General features: G+C 37.4%; 2 protein-coding genes across 3 annotated transcripts; both read right to left on the bottom strand.

Moving 5' to 3' along the window:
- Positions 1-5,211: 5,211 nt before the first annotated feature.
- LOC137747128 (uncharacterized protein At5g08430-like) lies at positions 5,212-16,667 on the bottom strand. Of its 2 annotated transcripts, XM_068487157.1 has the most exons (13): positions 16,600-16,667; positions 16,354-16,471; positions 15,730-15,905; positions 14,716-14,795; positions 13,982-14,169; positions 11,451-12,345; positions 10,359-10,471; positions 9,816-9,875; positions 8,744-8,794; positions 7,950-8,020; positions 6,997-7,253; positions 6,735-6,896; positions 5,212-6,117 (listed from the first exon to the last, which is right to left on the bottom strand). In XM_068487157.1, the coding sequence occupies exons 3-13, from the start codon at positions 15,822-15,824 to the stop codon at positions 5,624-5,626; spliced, it is 2,466 nt and encodes an 821-aa protein (XP_068343258.1). In that variant the 5' UTR covers positions 15,825-15,905; positions 16,354-16,471; positions 16,600-16,667; the 3' UTR covers positions 5,212-5,623. The 2 variants fall into 2 exon arrangements, with proteins under 2 accessions (XP_068343258.1, XP_068343252.1); XM_068487151.1 differs by having other exon boundaries at positions 16,354-16,653.
- Positions 16,668-17,968: 1,301 nt separating this feature from the next.
- On the bottom strand, positions 17,969-19,693 carry LOC137713530 (pentatricopeptide repeat-containing protein ELI1, chloroplastic-like; the record flags this gene model as incomplete). Its single annotated transcript, XM_068452843.1, is given in 1 exon segment — positions 17,969-19,693. A coding segment is annotated over 1 exon segment (1,302 nt). The 3' UTR covers positions 17,969-18,303.

Raw genomic sequence — 19,693 nt, 5'->3', positions numbered from 1 at the left:
AAAGTCGGTCTTTGGACACCCAAAAGTCGAGAATACAGTAATATGCCAAAAGGCACGCATGCAAAGAGGGTGCCAACTGCCAAGCCCCTACCACACGATGTCGTTTTCCAGCACTTCCCAGTTTCAATTCTAAACGCAGGTGAAGATAAAGACGAGACAGAGACAGATTACCAACTATTAATAAATAAATAAATAAATAATCATAATTAATTAGTGTATTTGGATGGGAGAGAGACTGAGGGAGGTGAAGAAGAGGCATGGAAGTGGGTTTAAATTAAAGAGTGCATTGTGTAGTGGTAACGACGCCACTTATTATTTTTGTATAAATTTAAATTTTTAAATTTAGGATTTATTTCTTACATAGATTTCAAAATAAAAAATCATGAAGAATACGGTGGCGAGCACAACTATTATTTGAGGCTAATGAGCAAAAATATGTCCTTAATGAAAGGGTGTTGCTAATAAATAACATAGTAAGTTTTTTTGCAATTTAGTATTACGTTCTAGTGATATTTCTCTTCATTTGTAAGCGCCAAAAACGAAATTGAATCATATTATTACTAGCTCATTATGAGGTTAAACTCAATATTTTCCCTTATTGTAGGTACATAAAAGATGATGCTATCCAATATGATCAAATGATAAATTTAAGATTAAAATATGTGTATAAATAGCAATATTTTAAATTACATTAGAGATAAAATCAAAATGTTAGTTTACTTTTAATAAGTAAATAATATCATTTGTTAAAAAAAATAAATAAAGATGACGACTTGAAAGAGACGTTGAGCCCGAAGCGTGAGCCGCGGGAGAGTGTTATATACGCTGGAATGTTTGGATAGTGGAGGGGAAATGGGCCACCACCACTCGCGTATTCTACTCGCTCGTCTAACTTTCCCATATACTCGCCCTAACTTGCTTCTAACAGGTATCATTCTGTCTTCTCTTTCCCTTCTCTTTTTCCTTTTGATTTCGGTCTTTTTTTTTTTCTTTTCAATCATTGCATAAGAGATTAATTCGAATATCCTTTGGAAAGAAAGACTCCAACTTAGAAAGTGAATTATTATTAAAAGAAAGCCAAAAGTAAATTTGGAATTTTAGTTTAGGAAATTAAGTTACTTGATACAAAACTATAATTTTTGGGATTTAATTATAATATTTATATACATTAATACAATGTACCATTTTGACGGTTAGATGGTGATAAATACATATAGGATTAAGTATCTAAATTCTTCAACCTTTTACTGTCATTTCAAATTAGTCTCAACCTTTTTAAAGATTCCAAACAAGTACCCAACCTATTGAAAATGTCACATCTATTAACCTTCAATTAAAAGTTTGTTAGATTAACTAGACTTACTTTGTCTCTAAAATTAATAGAAAGTCATGGAAGCATAGTCTCCATCAACAAATGGTTACACCACCACCATTAGGCCATCATCTCCAAACCCAAAAGCAAAATCACCGACTCTACCCTACAAATCAAGCCGCCAACATTGAGAAAAAGTTCATGGAAGTTGCTGAAATAATATGGATTGCCATGATGCGGCCTCCACCATTTTCACTGCCCACAAAGAAGAACTAGAAGCTTTACGAGCCAAGAATAGGCGAATTAGGAAATCATATGAGCAAAAACAAGCTCTTTGAATCCAATGTCTTTACCCTCTTCTTTATTAAGAGATTGTCCTCTTGGTGTAATTTTAATTTGGGTCCATTTTCAATTTGATTCGATTCGATTCAATTCCTATTTGATCATTAGGTTCCATATTATATAATCTGTTTGTGAAATTTAGATTTTGAGTGTCACATCCCGGCCCGGGCGGGACCACTTCCCGGGCCCGACTCCACTACCGTAGCACGATATTGTCCGTTTTGGGCTTACCATTCCCTCACGGTTTTGTTTTTGGGAACTCACGAGCAACTTCCCAGTGGGTCACCCATCATGGGATTGCTCTAGCCCCCTTCTCGCTTAACTTCGGAGTTCCTACAGAACCCGAAGCCAGTGAGCTCCCAAAAGGCCTCGTGCTAGGTAGGGATGGGAATATACATTTAAGGATCACTCCCCTGGGCGATGTGGGATGTCACAATCCACCCCCCTTAGGGGCCCGACGTCCTCGTCGGCACACACGCGGCCAGGGTTAGGCTCTGATACCAATTTGTCACATCCCGACCCGGTGCCGCTCCACCACCGTAGCACGATATTATCCGCTTTGGGCTTACCATTCCCTCACGGTTTTGTTTTTGGGAACTCACGAGCAACTTCCCAGTGGGTCACCCATCATGGGATTGCTCAAGCCCCATTCTCGCTTAACTTCGGAGTTCCTACGGAACCCGAAGCCAGTGAGCTCCCAAAAGGCCTCGTGCTAGGTAGGGATGGGAATATACATTTAAGGATCACTTCCCTGGGCGATGTGGGATGTCACAATCCACCCCCCTTAGGGGCCCGACGTCCTCGTCGGCACACACGCGACCAGGGTTAGGCTCTGATACCAATTGTCACATCCCGGCCCAGGACGGATCACTTCCCGGGCCCGCTCCACCACCGTAGCACGATATTGTCCGCTTTGGGCTTACCATTCCCTCACGGTTTTGTTTTTGGGAACTCACGAGCAACTTCCCAGTGGGTCACCCATCATGGGATTGCTCTAGCCCCCTTCTCGCTTAACTTCGGAGTTCCCACGGAACCCGAAGCCAGTGAGCTCCCAAAAGGCCTCGTGCTAGGTAGGGATGGGAATATACATTTAAGGATCACTCCCCTGGGCGATGTGGGATGTCACATTGAGGCAGCTAATATTAATTTTGTCGATGATATACCCAATTGGTGCGTTTTGAATATAATCAATGTTTGAAAAGTTAACTGGGACTTAACGAATGTGACATTTTTAATATTTGGTACTTGTTTGGAATGTTTAAAAATGTTGAGACCAAATTAGAATGAAATTAAAAGGTTTGGGGGTTAGGTACTTAATCCATACATATATTCACATGAATTATATTTATGAGAATAAATCTTACTACTTTTGGCCCTAGAGTTCCTACACTTGAAAAAAAAAAAACTTGGGGTGTATCACTCAAATCATTGGTCTGGTACTGGATGTAGCTCTTCCACTGGGCAAGATGCCTAATATTTACAACGCTCTAGTAGTTAGGGGTCGACTATCAAATGACGATTGTATTAGTTGATAAAATACTAACTTGGTATTGATGCGTTACAAATTTATATTTTGATATTAACGATATTTGGGGTTGAGTCATACAATAGGTCAACCATAACTAAATACTAAACTCACCTTTCATAAAAGTCAAATCTATCACATGATAAATCATTTTATATATGATAAAAAACAGAATGATAAAGAAAGAAAAAGATATTACTTGACTTCCAATCAAGCATGAATCATCCTACATATGTTTTTTGTTGTTTTAATCGAAAATATTAAGGTAAGTAGAACAACAATGATTTTAATTTTTTTTTTTTTTGACAAACTATAAAATATCTACATTAAACTACTAAAAAGAAAATTCTAACACAGAATCTCGAGTGCAAACAAAATTGAATACCCTTAACAAACTGTCAAACCATTGTTTATATTATACATGGCCAACAAAACGGAGTGAGGATCCTCGCCAGATCCTCAAATCACATCCGTTCATCATATATTGTGCAGTTAAAAATCATTGTAAATTTTTTTATTTAAAATTGAATATAAACAGTACCTAACGAAAACTGACCACACGATGTACAATGAACGAACGTGATTGAAAGATCCGGCGAGGATCCTCTCTCAACAAAACGTGCCATCATTTTAGTGTCGTTGCAGTGCCACCACTTATTTGCTTAGCGATAGTGCAACTTTATAGTATTAAAACAAACAAAATCTGAAAAATAAAAAGGCTTAATTAGATTATTAGTTCGTGGTGATAAAGTAGTTAGAAGATTATCTCTATGGTAAAAAGATTAGGATTTAAATTCTTATCGTGAAGTATGTTAGGATTTAGATCCAAAATTGAAAACTTCATCAACTCTCCATTAAATGTTAGCACATAAGGCTCACATGCGAGACTAAAAAGATAAAGTCAGCCTCACATGTAGCCCCATGTGCTACTAATTAACAGAGTTCCATTTTAGCCTAATATACCATATCTCGGTCTGGGCTCCCACCGCATTCTAGGCTCGACTCCACCGTAGCACGATATTCTCCGTTTTGGGCCCCGACCACGCCCTCATGGTTTTGTTTATGGGAACTCACATGAAAACTTCCCAGTGAGTCACCCATCATGGGATTGCTCTCGCGCGAACTCGCTTAACTTCAGAGTTCCTACGAAACCCGAAGCCAATGAGCTCCCAAAAGGCCTCATGTTAAGTAGAGATGTGAATATACATATAAGGCTTAGATGATCCACTCCCCTGGACGATGTGGGATGTTACAAATATGTGTAGCTCATGTGTTAATAATTAACGAAGAGTTGACGGAATTTTCAATTTTGGTCACAAATCCTAACAGATTTCACCACAGGTGCTTAAATCCTAATTCTTTTACCACAAAGACTATCTTCCACCTATCATATCACCACAGAGACTAATAATCCAATCTGGCCAAATATAAACTACATGGAGAGACTGATACCACCCCATGGGGTTTCCCTAAAAAAAAAAAAAAAACCACCACATGGGATGGGAATATAATGGACTTTTCAGTTGTGCCACCTTGATTACCCGCTAATCATGGAGATCTTTTTGTATAAGATAATAAAAAATTCTAACCTTGCGGCCCCCTTGTTCCACGTCAGCTTGTGTAATATGATTTGCGTTACTTCTTAACCCAAGAATCAATTATTGGGCTTGCTTGGAATCAATTTGGATTATCAAAAGGCAAATTATTATTATATTGTTTAATAATTGCGATATTTTTCTTCATTAATTAACATTGATAAGCTAAAGGCAAATTTGAACCATATTAATACTAGCTCATTGTGAAGCTAAGCACACACCGTCCCTCCCCCATGGGCCCCACCCCACACACACCCACCATAAGGAGAGGTAAATCCTCTGACTGGATTAAAACCCACATTACATTCGTGAAGAAGCAAATTTGGGATGTAATTTTGGTTTCGCATTCCAAACTTTAAGCCTACGTTTGAACAAGGGACTTTCAAAATACCAAGAAACTTTAGACTCACTTGTTAAAAACGCACTACAAGAATACTACTGACGAACTACTCAAGCACGAAAACACTACAGATGCACTACAGACACACTAAACATTAAACAAAAGACTTTCAAATGAGCCTAAGTTCCATGCAACTTTAACCGATGTACGGATATTAGTAACTTTTCTTTTAGAACCAAAACAAGATGCAAGATCAATTGTCACTTGATCGCCTTCTTCCTAATTTTACTCCTTTAATTTCATAATATACCCAACTTTTGCTTTTGCTATTTACATTGCCCCCCCCTATCATGTCTGCTTAATTCATCCCTAAAGGCTGAAGGTTTAATTCACAAAGAAAGTTTTCTTCTATTTCTTCAAAAAACTCGTACCTATTAGCCTCTGGAAAATCACTTGGCACCCGACCGCCTTTCAACTTGGATGCACGGGAGACTGACAAAGTAGTACATCTACGTACTGGGAAGACTTTGGCGAACGGCATCATCAAGAAACACTGCCTCTTCCTCGCTTTGACCCTCCTTCCAAACCTTGAATTTCAATGGACGACGACTTGAATTGTTCCACTGCCTTAACAATGACATTTTATAGGGGCCCCTTGTTTCACCAAGAGGACTCATACAATGCCACAGTGCAGAATCTGGGTCTTCAGATGCAGGTGCTTTAACTTCATCATGTACATCTTCATCATCATCGCTTAGCTCAATTAACTCAGCTTTGGATGTGCTTTCATTTTTCAATTTTTGCTCAACACATTCTTCACTTTGCCTTTTAATATCGACATGGGAACTAAAATGGTGCGGCTCTTGCAGGTCGACATCAGGTTTACCTTGAGAAGCAAAATCAAGATGTCTTTTTTCAAACTCTTCAGAGAACAAGACTTTATGAGACTTGTTCTTCACTTGAACGAATTGGTGCTCCTTTTGACGAATGCCACCTCGAACTTCTGGACTCAAAATATGAAATTGTCTAATCAACTTTACAGAAGTCAGTCCCGGTAGAAATGTTACTACCATGCTCTGTAGTAGATGCATCAAAATGGTGTCCACACTTACATACCAACAATAAAACTCTTACATACTAAAGTATCATGCAGTATCTTACGTTGATGTTAACACTTGAAATCACTTTCTTTTTAGAAAAGATGTTGCCCTCACAAAGAGCCAGTTACTCAAATCACATTACCAAGTGAAACTGACCAGAAAGCAAGAAAGGAGAAAACACTATTTATCGAAAACAGAATGGGTTAACAAAAATAATATTTATGCAGAGTGACAGTTGATTTGACATAAATTTCAATTTCATATTCATCAACCTCAATCCGAAGCAAGAGTAGAATTTTAGGACGTCTAAAATTGTCAAGATACTAAAAAATTCTGTGAGAGTTACATCCAATACTTGTCACTTTCAGAACTAAGAATCAAATGGTAACGTTTGTCATGATCTAGGAACGCTGTTTCTGCATGCAAGCATGTCCATATTCCCGTTGATTAGTGGAAATAATAATGAACTCGAGTGAACAATATAGAACTCATCATTCTGAGACAGAAGCTTAGAACAAACCTGCCGGATCAGTTCCTCCATTTGGAAGACACAAAGTTCCATTGGCTAAATTAGTGTTTGGAGTTGGAGAGGACCCTTCGAAGGCTGAAGCAGGAAAGCCATCACATTCTTGTTTATCCTTCCTTGGAGAGCTCTCAGGAGTAGGTTTAAATTTTTCTGTACCTGCGAACACTTCCAGAACCTCATTTAATGATCGTGATTGTTCCAACGGTGTTCCAAGAGAAGCTTCTTAACAATATTTAAAATTACAAGCTTAACAAACCTGATGGATCTGTTCCGCCCTTTGCATGGTAGACAGTTCTGTTGGCTAGACCAGTTCTGGGAGTTTGAGAAGACCATCTGGCTCTGGGGGCTGATTCAGGCGATCCATCATGTTCTGTTTGATCCTGGCTTAGAGAGTTCTCAGAAGTAGGTTCAAGTTTTTCTATATCTGCAATTACTTCTGGAACCTCATTTATTAATCGGAATTGTTCTGATGGTTTCTCAAGAAGCAGCTTCTTATCCAAGTATTGCTCAAGCGTATTCAGAAAATTTAGGTCAAGGGTCACAATTTTCTTATCTAGATAAAGTAGTACATAGGGATAAATTATATGAGTCTACTGTCGACCACTCATGGCCAGCGTAAAACGGAAAAGAAAAAACTAAACTAATGAACAAGGGGGTCAAAGAACAAAGGAATGTCGTTTTTTGTTTCATGTTGCAAACATTCTAATTTAACAATGTAAACAATTTCAATTTGATTAAGGCCAGACCTGGAAATGTGCTAGACACTGCAGTAGGATTAGTCAAAGGGCTGAACCAATACCCTTTTCTGAAAATGTAAAATTGAGAGAAACTAAGACTAGAAACATTTGGTTCCATCTCAACTTAATATAGATTTTATAACAACTAGCACATTTGATACTTCCTAGTCACTGAAAAACAAAGGGTCACATGCGAAACTTAATAGCTCGAGACAATCTACACAACGAAATATCTAAAAAGAATGAAATGCAACAGAACCAAGGAACATATCAGATCTGTCCATATTCAAGAACTATCTAGCATAGTAAATTTTGTCAACACATTGCTTCACAATATGAACTTGTCCCTACATCTCCAGGTTTCTACAACTACACATGTATACTATAACAATCATAATATCCTAAACCTTCCCAACATATGTCATACACCAACTTTTTTGTTATGTTGTTAATAACATCAATGAAAGGATATTCTCTCCTCCATCCTTTTTCATTTGCCTGGTCAATGCGCTTTTGCAACAGAGACAGCTCTCTAGCAATCCACTGAGATGTTTTTGACCAGATGATTCAGAAGTACATAAAATCAAAAGGCAAGCAAGAACGTTAAAATCCACACACAACAGAAAGATGAGCAAATACTGGAGTATGAAAGTCACATGAAAAAACAGATCATTGCACAATAGACACTTTTTGAATAGTCAAAAACTCCATAACGGCATAGTGTAGAAAATATAAACAACAAGAGATGTGTTGCTGACAGTTACCTAGCACAAAGCCATACAAGATTTCATAAAGCCTGTTTGGCTGAATTTTAAATAAATATTAGGCAAAACAGTACACAGAGAGTAGGGAGAAACATAATACTTATATCAGTTATATGTGATTTTTTTTTTTTTTTTTACTGTTCTTTGATTTTGCTCATTTTGACGTTGTAATTTTATTTCTCTAAGTAGGTATTTTGAAAAACTTTCCAAAGATGGTGTTTTGTTTTTCATACCGTTTCTGTTCTCAAGTGTTCTGAAACAGAAAAAATTATTGCACCGCTAAATAGACTTTTGGTCTAACAGTTAAAAACATATTTGCGTTTTTACAGTTTCAAATCATAGATTACAGTCTGAAAACAATATGAAGTCAATATCTTTCCAAAGCATGCCCCAGCTTATTTGTGAGGCATCCATAGTCACACTTTCAACTATTGGGAATCTCAAAATTATGATAACATAGAAAACAGATATTCTTGTTAGAGGTTAAAGCAAGAAAACGCACACGCTCCATTATATCCTTGTGCAGACATCTAGCCTTCTGTTCAAGCTCCACCTATCAAACAAGAAAGTCCTGATTAACAAGTTGAAATACATCAAATACTCTATGCAAACACAAGTATTGCAGAAGTATTTGTTTTATAATTTATATCTAATCTAATTTATCTTAAAGTTATATTAATTGAGTTTAAATAAAAATTATATAGGCGATCTAAATATATTTATAAATGAAAGACGAATGCTTTCAGAAATACTACAAAATAATAAAAGATATAGACAGTTTGTAATTGGCTGTCTAAATTATTTATCAAGTTGGATCATCTGATTTTGTACAAGAAATATGTTTTTAAATGTAAATATATAAGGAAAAGTGACATCGATCCCAACAGGCTGGAAAATAAGAATTTACACACATGCTATTCATGAAAACACTATGAAAACTGGAAAGTCTTTAAAAACGTGAAAATGATGAATAACAGTCTTCCCCCACCCAATATTGCAAAACCATACATATTTATCCATTTCCCACCACAAAACAACGAAAGAAGAAAACGAGTAATGTCATAACCCATCAGAGTAAGAATCTTTGTAATTCTGGAATGAATCAATGGACAAATTGGTTGAGTCATTATCAATATCAATTTGATGTATCACAGATTGAATGTCATTATCAATATAATTCACAAACTAGTGAATTATATTCAATATCTTTCCATGGCAACAAATTGATCCCCTGACTACTAATTTGGACTCCTTTTAAAAAAAAAGAAAGGAAAAAGGGAAGACTACTAATTTGGAATCCCAACGTATTACCATGTAACCTATATTCACTTCTCAGAGCATGCCAAAGGGAACCCCTCTCCATATTAAGACTCCGGGACCATTTCCAAGAAGGACCCCGTCACCAAATTACCTACCCTAAGCCACCGCTTTCTTTCATTCTAGATAGGTTAAAATCTTATTCAACATTTGCATAAATTTGTCAAGTTCAATAAAAACTTTTTGTAAAGGTAAGCTTTCATTTATCTACAAGTTTTCAGAAAACACTAAATTGATTATGCATAACAAAAACTTACAATAGTGGGCCTCTTAAGCTTTCCTTCTTTCACTCTCTGATGTAAATCTTTACACTCTTCCTGCATAACATACAATCCAACTGAGTGCTCATTCTGTGAAAAACACGCAAAATATAGAAAGCAGTAACTTTAATTGATTCATGCAATTTTGGTTTCTGAGTTTGCACCTTTAATTTGTTTTTCTCATTATTTGGCACAAAGGAGGCGAAAGGGTAGGGACAGGGGGAGGTTTACACTCTAACTCTAGTCTTGGGTATAGGGGTAAGTGTTCTCAGCCACAGTAACCATAATTTGTGTTTGAAAAGAAAGAATAATCTCTATGACTCATAAGGAATGACAATTATGCACAAGAGTCAAAGTAAGTGCCCTTAACAAACATGAACAACTAAATGTTATATCTTACAAACCTTGTTCAACGAAAAAACTTGACCTACATAAACGCCATTCTAATGAACCAAGTTTTTTTAGTTTTGTTCTTTGAAAAGAAAAGCCAAGTCAGTTAACTTTCACCATCTTACAAGAAAATTGACACAACAATATTACCTCACAGAAGTCATCATTTGACAGCTCGCACACCTGTACATCTTTTGGCATATTGACCAGTTGCATGAAAATTTCTGTATTCATTTCACCATTGCTCGAAGTTTTCCGTATGCCTAGAAAAGTATGAAATGATAATACAAAGCATAAGTGATCATCCAAGGAGAAAACTGGCAGGATTACAGTTCTTTTTTTTTTGAGAAGAAACTATAACAGTTTATTAAAAAAAGAAAAGTGTAATACACAGAAGTGGATAAGAAATCCACCAAGAACAGAACAAGAAAATCTCTCCAGAGGATCAGATTACAAGTAGGACAACCTCAACCAAAATCATTTTACAACTGCTAACATATCCCACAGTATGTGAGAAAGAGAGTAATTCTTAAATTCATTTGAAACTGAAGCCCAGAAGGCTGCCCAATATCTTACTCTTCCCCACAGATCTGCTACCCCCACACCAGTATAAAGGCAGGATTACAGTTCTAACATATAAGAATCAGGAGCCTCTCCATTTGGAAGCTCATTGTAGTGAGGTGATCCTAACCTAAGCCTTGCATCTCATTAAGCTCCTAGTGGTCTAACTTTTACATGGTTATGAGATTTTATAGACAACCATCCCCCATCATATACAACCCCATCCTGATCCGTGCACTCATGCGGACACAGGCAAATGCCTACAATACACCTTTGAGATCAAACATGTGCAAAATGTAGATTGTTGGTTTCCAACCCAAGACCTCATGCAACTAAAACTATGACCCAATGTTAGACAACCATCCCCAAAAGCTTAAACTGTATGGAATGGGCCAACGATACATATCAAGCTAACACATTGAATTCGTTATTTATGATATCTTACTTTGTCATAATATTCGTATAAGAAAAAAAACATTGTAATCTCTGCATGAAAACCAAACAGATGTATTCCCCAGCTAACACCATGATAAAAACTCTGTTAAAATAACTGTATCAGGATTCTTACTTTCACGAACTGCTGAAAATATTTGCAGCAAACAGAATTGAGTTCTTTAATATCAGACGAAAAGATGAACAGTCATTACCATTCAAAATTAGTAGCCATCATTAAGAACTTACCTTTGACTTGCAAGAGCTGGTGAGAATTTTTCTGTGAATAATCATTTGGGTCAGATTTGACTCTCACAAAACTTCCTACTACTTTTTCATCAAAAGTCTCAGGTTGCTTTAACAATTCCTCCACCAAACTCCTCTTCAGGTACACAAGCTTAATGTTTTCAGTAACTATGGAAGCAAAACAAGTTTTCCGCACAAGTGGAACTACATTTGTCTTTTGAGGTTGTCTATCTGAGACCAACTTGGGCTGCCTATTACAAGTCACCATAAGATTCTTATCATTGTCTTCAGAACTACTGTCAGTCTCATCCTCCTCGGTTAAGTCAAGATTCTCAGCAAAATGGGCATCCAGAAGGTTATATAACCTATTTATATTGATAGATTTCTTTCCCAAAAGAGACTGTAGCATTGGATCACACATTACTGTCTTCTTTTTCTGTGGGTGAAAAAGGTTGTGTTCTTTACAGTAGTTTGAAACTATAGTGGTAACTTCATTCTGTGATAACTCCTTGGTTGTATCTTTCCCAATGGAAATGAGGAATTCTAAGAGAGATTTTGACCCCCATCCTCTAAACTCTATTTTCGTTGCTTTTGCTTTCCTTTTCATTGCACACTGGTTTCCCTTGGATCTCTTCTTTTTGCCAACTGGCATGTATTCTTCTCTATCTTTCCAATTTTCGTCGTCACTTTCTTCATCAGATTCAGTAAAACTTTCTTCTTCTTGAGAAATTTCGTTTAAATCGAAGTCAGAGTCATGTGTATGGTTCTCACCATTCTTCAGTAAGTCTTTTGCGGAGTAAACCTGCTCTGAAGATAAGCCTTGTTTCTCTTTTATTATTTCCCAATATTCCATGAATAGGAACTCGAACGTATTTCTTTCTTTGAAATCAACTCTCCCCTGAAAAACAAAAGAGCACATTCTGAGATGACAAAGAGGATGAATCTGGAGATCTATATCATCAAATCACAGAAGGCCTGCTTCACTTCCCTTAACAAACCAAAATGACAAGCCAGAGAAGTGACCAGGCCACAGGTCACTATATCCGTAATTCCGTATTTACAAATAATTGTACATGAAAGAAATAACAACTTCAAGTACAAAATAATACAGTATTTAAAAGAAACAAAAAAAAAAAAAAATCCTGTATTTCAAGGTTTCTCTTTTGGACCTAACGTTATCTATAGATCTCAAATTTTATGAAGCAACTTAATAAGATAAAGTGATAAACAAAGTTAATTTTTAAAAATTATGATTCTAATATCCCCAATCTTAACATGATTTTTACAAATTTACCATGGACATGATTATTAACTCTCTACCCTCATTAGATACTAATATGAAACTTCAAATATGCATAATGACTAGAAACAGGAATGATCAGGGATGGAGCCATAAATTTCATTTAGTGGGGTCAACTTCGAACAATAAAGAGTAAAATCCTTCGATAATGAGTCATGGTATTTTTCATGCAATAGACAATTGTACTTTAATTCATGGAATTTTCATGCAATAGACAATTGTACTCAACCATAGAACACAAGCTGGATGGATGAATTAGATGGAGACCTCAACCATAGAATACAAGCTAGATGGATGAAGTGGAAGAGTGCATCTGGCGCGTTGTGTGACCGTCGTATGCCACTGAAGCTCAAGGGAAAATTTTTTAGGACGGCAATAAGGCCGGCGATGTTGTGAATGTTGGACGGTGAAGCATCAACACGTACATAAAATGGGCGTAGTGGAGATGAGGATGCTTCGTTGGATGTGTGGGTACACGCGAAAGGATAAGATTAGGAATGAGGATATCCAAGGTAAAGTAGGAGTAGCCGAAATTGAAGGAAAGATGAGAGAAAATCGGTTACGGTGGTTTGGACATGTGCAACGAAGGCTTGCTAACGCTCCGGTTAGAAGATGTGACTACGAGACAAAGGTCTAGGGCTGAAGGGGTAGAGGAAGACCTAGGAAGACTTTGGAAGAGACTCTAAGAAAAGACTTAAGAGTACTTGGATCTAACGGAAGACATGACATAGAACCAAGCGCAATGGCTTTCTAGGATTCATATAGAAGTGGGAAAAGGCTTGGTTGTTGTTGTTGTTGTTGTTGCTGTAGACAATTGTACTCAATACATTTCCATGTTACGAGAGCATAACAAGCAGGTTTAAATTGAATCTACTTCAGAGAAAAAGTAAATAAATTATGAGAGAAAAAGTAAACAATTCAACTGCAAATGTGAACACCACATGGACATTCTACTACTTCTTGACTTTTCCTAATGAAATTTATCAGTTAACTACAAGGTTGATGGCCAAAATTGAAACTACAGGACCAAAGTAGAACACGGACCAAACCAAAAGGACTGAAAATTTAATTGGCCCAGAAAACATTAGGTTTAGTATCTAATTTTTGGATTTCGTATTTAAATACAATTGCTTGGGAGAGTTTCCTACTTTAGATTTCTCATATGAAACAAAATTCAATTATGCAGAAGAAACAAGAGAAGTCTTTTCTTAGCATTAATCAGAAACAACCATACCCCATCAGAATCCACATCCACATTTTCTTCTATCATTATTGCAAGCTTCAAACAATGATTGCAAAATCCTTCACTCCCTTTAACTACAGCAAACTCAGCATCACAGAGGCAACGTCCACACACAGCTTGCGGGCAGCAAAAGCAGTAAAACTTGGGAATTCTTTGGCATATGAAGCAAGAATGGCGGTCTGAAATGCAAGAAAACATATTACTAACTGGCTAATCTATTCTCTACAAATTGATGCTAGCAAAAAGAGACGAGATAATAAATACTAAAACTCAGATAACACCTAAAGTATATAAATTGCTTTTTATTAACTGATAACACTCTACATTTTCGAAAAAGAAAAAATAATAATGAACTGAAGGAAGTATTATCTTCCATGGCCACATTTCACCAAAACTTCTACAAGAGTTAACATATCTGTTAAATTCTTTATGAAATTGATACATTTCACCAAAGTTTATCTCCTCCTTTTTTTAGAACAATTTGAATGCAAGGTATGAGAGCCACAATTGCGAAAGTCAGTTGAAGAAAGATTTGAGAACATCTTTATGGTGAATAACTAAAATACATCGGGTCAAGTTTCATGCATACATACCTTGGGAGTGTCAAACATAACATAGAAAATTGTACGCATCGCACCTTTTTCCATGCATAAAACGCACATATTTCATTGACAATGACATGTTGTAAAGCTGAGGCATTATCATAGAATAAATTGAGAGCTTACTGCAAGTCCAGCGATCTTTGCTCTTCAAAAACGAGTCATCTTTTTCGACACACTGAGGATGATAAACTTTTAGACAGTCCCTGAAAGATTAGAGGGAGCATTTCAACTAAAAGACCAAAAGCAAAAACTTAGAGAGGAGGAGGGTTCTTCCTTTTGAAATCTCATCCTTGACTAGTTGCATCCTTTTGATAATCTTAAATCCTTTTAGATGAGAAATATCTAGCCACATAACTTTATGTATTTAAATGAGAAACAAATTATGCTCTAAGTCATAGATAAAATTTGAAAAGTTCACAGAAAGCTTACTGTCTACCTACATTCTGTAATCCATTCTCATTATAACCATTGAGTTTTCATCAAATGACATAGAACATGATAGGGTCTTATTAAAATACTTAATGATAAGAATCAGTCCTAAAATGCATTTCTAATAGTTATTCATACTTGTCCCGCTTTTAAATTTTAGTTTCTTATTTCTTTCTTCGTTCAGGTTGCTGGGGGTCCTAAATCTTAGCATGCCTGCTACTTCTTAAAAATACACCGCAATTAAGTTAAAATTACAATGTGACAGAATGTAACGAATGAGAAATTGAGAATTGCTTTCCTAAGTAAATTAATTTTTGGGTTCTCCAATTGCAGACTCCTGAATTTAGAGTTAAATGCTCAAAATCTAAGAACCCTAAATTCTGAATCCCAAAAAACCATTATACTAAACATAGTTAAAAGTCAACAAAAAATCTGATGGGTGCATGGCTAATTTTGTGGGGAAAGAAAGCATGCTATTCAACAGGACATCTTGAAACAATACCAAAAGAATACATTCATATAGCATGTCCGGTTTTAAATTTAAATAAAGCCATCTATAAGCACCAACAAAAAAACATGTGCTGCAGGATTTTGATTCCAGGGTCCACTGAATTAACCTACTGTCATTGTGGAAAGACGAAGTTGCCTTCCTCAATGCAATATATGAAGTACTAGTATTTCAATTTTCTGTAAAATTTCAGAACTCACTTATAATCACATATCCTCACAGCTCCTCCATCTTTGCATCGAAAGCAATAATCTTCACAAATTTCTTCCTTTCTTCTTTTACTCTTTCTCGGCATTTTGATCAACCCTCTATTCTTCAACCCCAAAATGCCAATTCAACAACCCAAGTTCTTGTATCACAACAGCTTCCCCTAAACCTGTCAAATCAAAGCAAAGTTAAAAAAGACACCACTGCCACTGCCCCCCCCCCTCCTCTCCCTATCTCTCTCTCTCTCTCTCTCTCTCTCTCTCTCTCTCTAAGCATGACCATCAGCTAACATCACAGTACCAAAAACAAAACAAAAAGATCAAGGAAAAACCTCATCATCTTAAAAAAAATAAAAATAAAAAGGACCCCCCAAATGCATGTACCAAAAAGGAAAAGAAAAAGAACCCAGTTACCCAAATGAAAGCAAAAACTACTTCAAACAATAACATGCAGTAGCTCCAAAGTCTAATCAATAAGCTTCTTCTTCAATTTATTTTTTGTGGGAATGTTTATCTTCCTATGCAGCATTTCATGTATTCAAGTTCTACCAAATTAGTAAACCCATAAACAAAGAAAATGTAAGAGACCCAGTTGAGAGAAACAACAAAAGAGAGTACCTTTACCCTTAGGCCTTCAAAGAACAAGTCCATTGCGTTTGCGGCAATGGCGCTTTCTGTAAACGCAAGACCCAGTGAGGAGGGAACGAGGAGCTTAGAAAGACGAGAGTGCTTAGCGCTGTGAGAGTAGAAACAAAAAATATTGGTGAGAAACAGACGTTTTGCGTTGAATGGGGGGCAGTTCATAATAAAGCCATGCCGTTTGGGTCAAATGCGAAAAGAATAATCTGGAATTTTGCCTCGAACATTTTGGTTTGGGTGGAAAGAAAGCGGAATCCCATCACTCGCTCTGCTCCTCCACTTTACACCGTCTTTATATTCGGGTGAGCATATTTTTGGTCACCGCCACCTTCTAGTAGAGAAATGTCCGGAAAAATTAAAAAAAAAAAAAAAAAAAAAAATCATCTATAATGACACGTGGCATATGTGTTGATATTCTAGATACTTTGAAAAATCTCTCGTCAGTTATACTGTCAAGTAGACTAAATGTAATACAATTGGTTGAAAATTTGTAAAATATCTAATACTTATTGGTTGTGAATATCTTAATAGGACGAACTACCACGTGGATATCTTTGCTTTGGAACCTCAAGATGAGCACTTTCCTATTCTGACTTCCCCAGAGCCTTCGGTAGCACATCCAGGACAGCGATGGGTTTTCTGCCTTTATGGGAGTGGAGCGACATAAGTTTTAAGAATTTAAGAGAAGTTCACGGCTAGACGAGCCCTTTATCATTACAATAGGTGTCAAGTGGAAATGCAGTGATGTATGCAGCTGAAGCATCTTAACAAATCAGTAGACTTGAACCTTATTCCTACATGACCCGATCAATTCGATCAGGCACTCGCCATCTATTTTCATTGTTCAACTCTTTGACAACACCAAAAACTATTGTTTAACTCTTTGACAACATGACAAACCAAAAGCTCTGCCCTCCCCTCTATCTATCCAAGGGATGGAAGGAATTTGAGCGAATTATATTATTATAATTGGTTTAAATTTTGAGATCTGTATTGGTGCATAGACAAAAATCTCAAAATTAAACTCATCTAAAAGTGATAAATAGGGTGGTGGGAATTACTACTTGAGGGTGGTGAGCAAAAATGCACCCATTTTTTGGTACAATTTTCTTTTTAACTTAAATGTTTGGTATTCCTGCCACGTAATATTACGGTCTAATTTATTCATTTCTAACTGTACGTAAGAGATTTTTAGTTTGAAAATCGAGAATGTCGTGTGTTGGGCTGGAAATGATAAACTTTATACGACAAGCTATTTGACTTCCATGCTATCGTGTGGATTTTGATTGAATTCTACATGGAAGTAGAGTTTGCGGCTTTTTTTTGGATTTTAATTAAAATGATGACTATGATCATGATAAAGTGGTCATAAAAGGTTGCGGCGGTGGTCCCGGCATCGATAGTGGCTGTCGTGGTGTTGGTGGTAGTCATGTTGGGGTTGGTGGAAGTCATGTTTGGGGAGGAGGTGGTAAGGTGGTCATAGGAGGTTGTGGTGGTAATGGTTGTGACAAGGTGCTAGTAGCAAAGTAAGAGTGAAGGTGGTGGGTGGCAGTAGCAGTAGCGGCGGTGGCGAGGATGGGAGTGGTAGGCAAGGTAAGATAATGCTAACAGAGGTAGTTGTCGTAGTGGGTGACGGGAGTGACATAAAAGTGGTGGTAGGAGATTGTGGAACGGTGATCATGTCCGGGCACATTGAAAATTTTCCTAGACTCTGGAAAATTTTGATTCATTTCACTCCCTTCCTATTAATCTGGAAGTTCTTCTCATATACAAGGAAATGGTTCAGTTCTAGAGCCAAAGATCGTGGTTCTCGAGCGATTGGTAACGGCATAACAAGAAGAGGATAGGGGAGACCAAAATGGGTACTAAATAGTTTTCCAGAGATCAGTGGACAAGGCAGGGTAATAGCTCCAGAAAGCAAAGCCTACCCTACCAATAATCAAGGCAGGAACATTTTCCGTCCTTGAAATGGTGAAATCTGCTTCCATCCCTCACTATAATTTCTCTCTCAAACACCTTCGAAATTATCTTGCTTACCTCATGACAATCCTCACAAACTCTCAAATTCTTCATGATTCGGATGCAATCCCCAGCCTCTGTCACTAACAGGCCAAAAGCCATCGCAAGCCGCTCGCTGTGCTCCTTTATAACGTTCTCTTTTTCTTCCTCCCCTATATCATGCAAAACTGATGTGACATTCGGTGAGTAGCCGGCTTCTGCTATTCGTGTTCCAATTGTCCCCAGCATTTTGTGAATCTCTAGAGAGCGTTCGTGCTCTCTATCCCCTGCAACAAATTTATGAACTTTACCGTGTGCTTCAATCAAGCTCCAACCTGCAGCTTTATTAGTATTTTGCTCAACCATTAATCTCCGAACTCTCACAACGTCTTCCCATTTCCTTGCTTTTGCATATATATTGGCTAGTTGTACATAATGCCCGTCATGGGTTGGATCCAGTTCTAGTAATTTGCTCCCAATCTTTTCACCCAATTCTATTGATCCATGTATCTTACAGGCACCAAGGAGTGTTGCCCATAATACAGGATCTGGGGAAACCGTCATCTTCTCAATCAACTCAACAGCTTCATCTACAAATCCTGCACGGCCCAAGATATCAACCATGCACCCATAATGCTCCATCTCAGGTAATATGCCATACTTTTCCGTCATCAACTTAAAATGACGTCTTCCTTCGCTTACCAAACCTGCTCTACTACAGGCACCCAAGACACCAATGAAAGTCACATTTGCGGGACGGAAACCCTCATCAACGAACCTGTCAAAAAGTGCAAGTGCTTCCTTCCCAAGGCCATGTGATGCCAATCCGCAGATCATGACATTCCATGTCCAAATGTCTCTCTGGGGCATGTTTTTAAACAAGAGCTTAGACTGTTCGATGCATCCACATTTTGCATACATGTCAATCAGAGCTGTGCCGAGGCAAGCAGTCAACGGAAAATTCAAAGACTCAGCAAGGGAGTGAACTAATCTACCATGTTCGAGCAACCCCAATTGCGCGGACGCTGAAAGAACAGAGACTAATGTGGCCTCATTCACCCTAATCCCTTCCTCCTTCATCCGTTTAAAGCATTCCAACCCTTGTTCTAACCGCCCATTTTGCACGTAACCCGAGATCATCGTACTCCACGAGATCACATCTCTCTCGGGCATTTCCTCAAACAGCTTCTCTGCAACACCAATCTGCTCGTCCCTTACAAAAGCAGTCAGCATTGAGTTCCAAGAAACCACATCTCGGAACTAACATTCTCCTCAAACACCCGTTTCGAGCATTCAATTCTACAGCAAGAACAGTACAAAT

The sequence above is a fragment of the Pyrus communis genome, chromosome 1, assembly GCF_963583255.1.
Source record: "Pyrus communis chromosome 1, drPyrComm1.1, whole genome shotgun sequence".
Classification (NCBI taxonomy): Eukaryota; Viridiplantae; Streptophyta; class Magnoliopsida; order Rosales; family Rosaceae; genus Pyrus; species Pyrus communis.
Note: the sequence above shows the minus strand (reverse complement) of the source record. Positions and strands in the feature narration are given on the sequence as shown.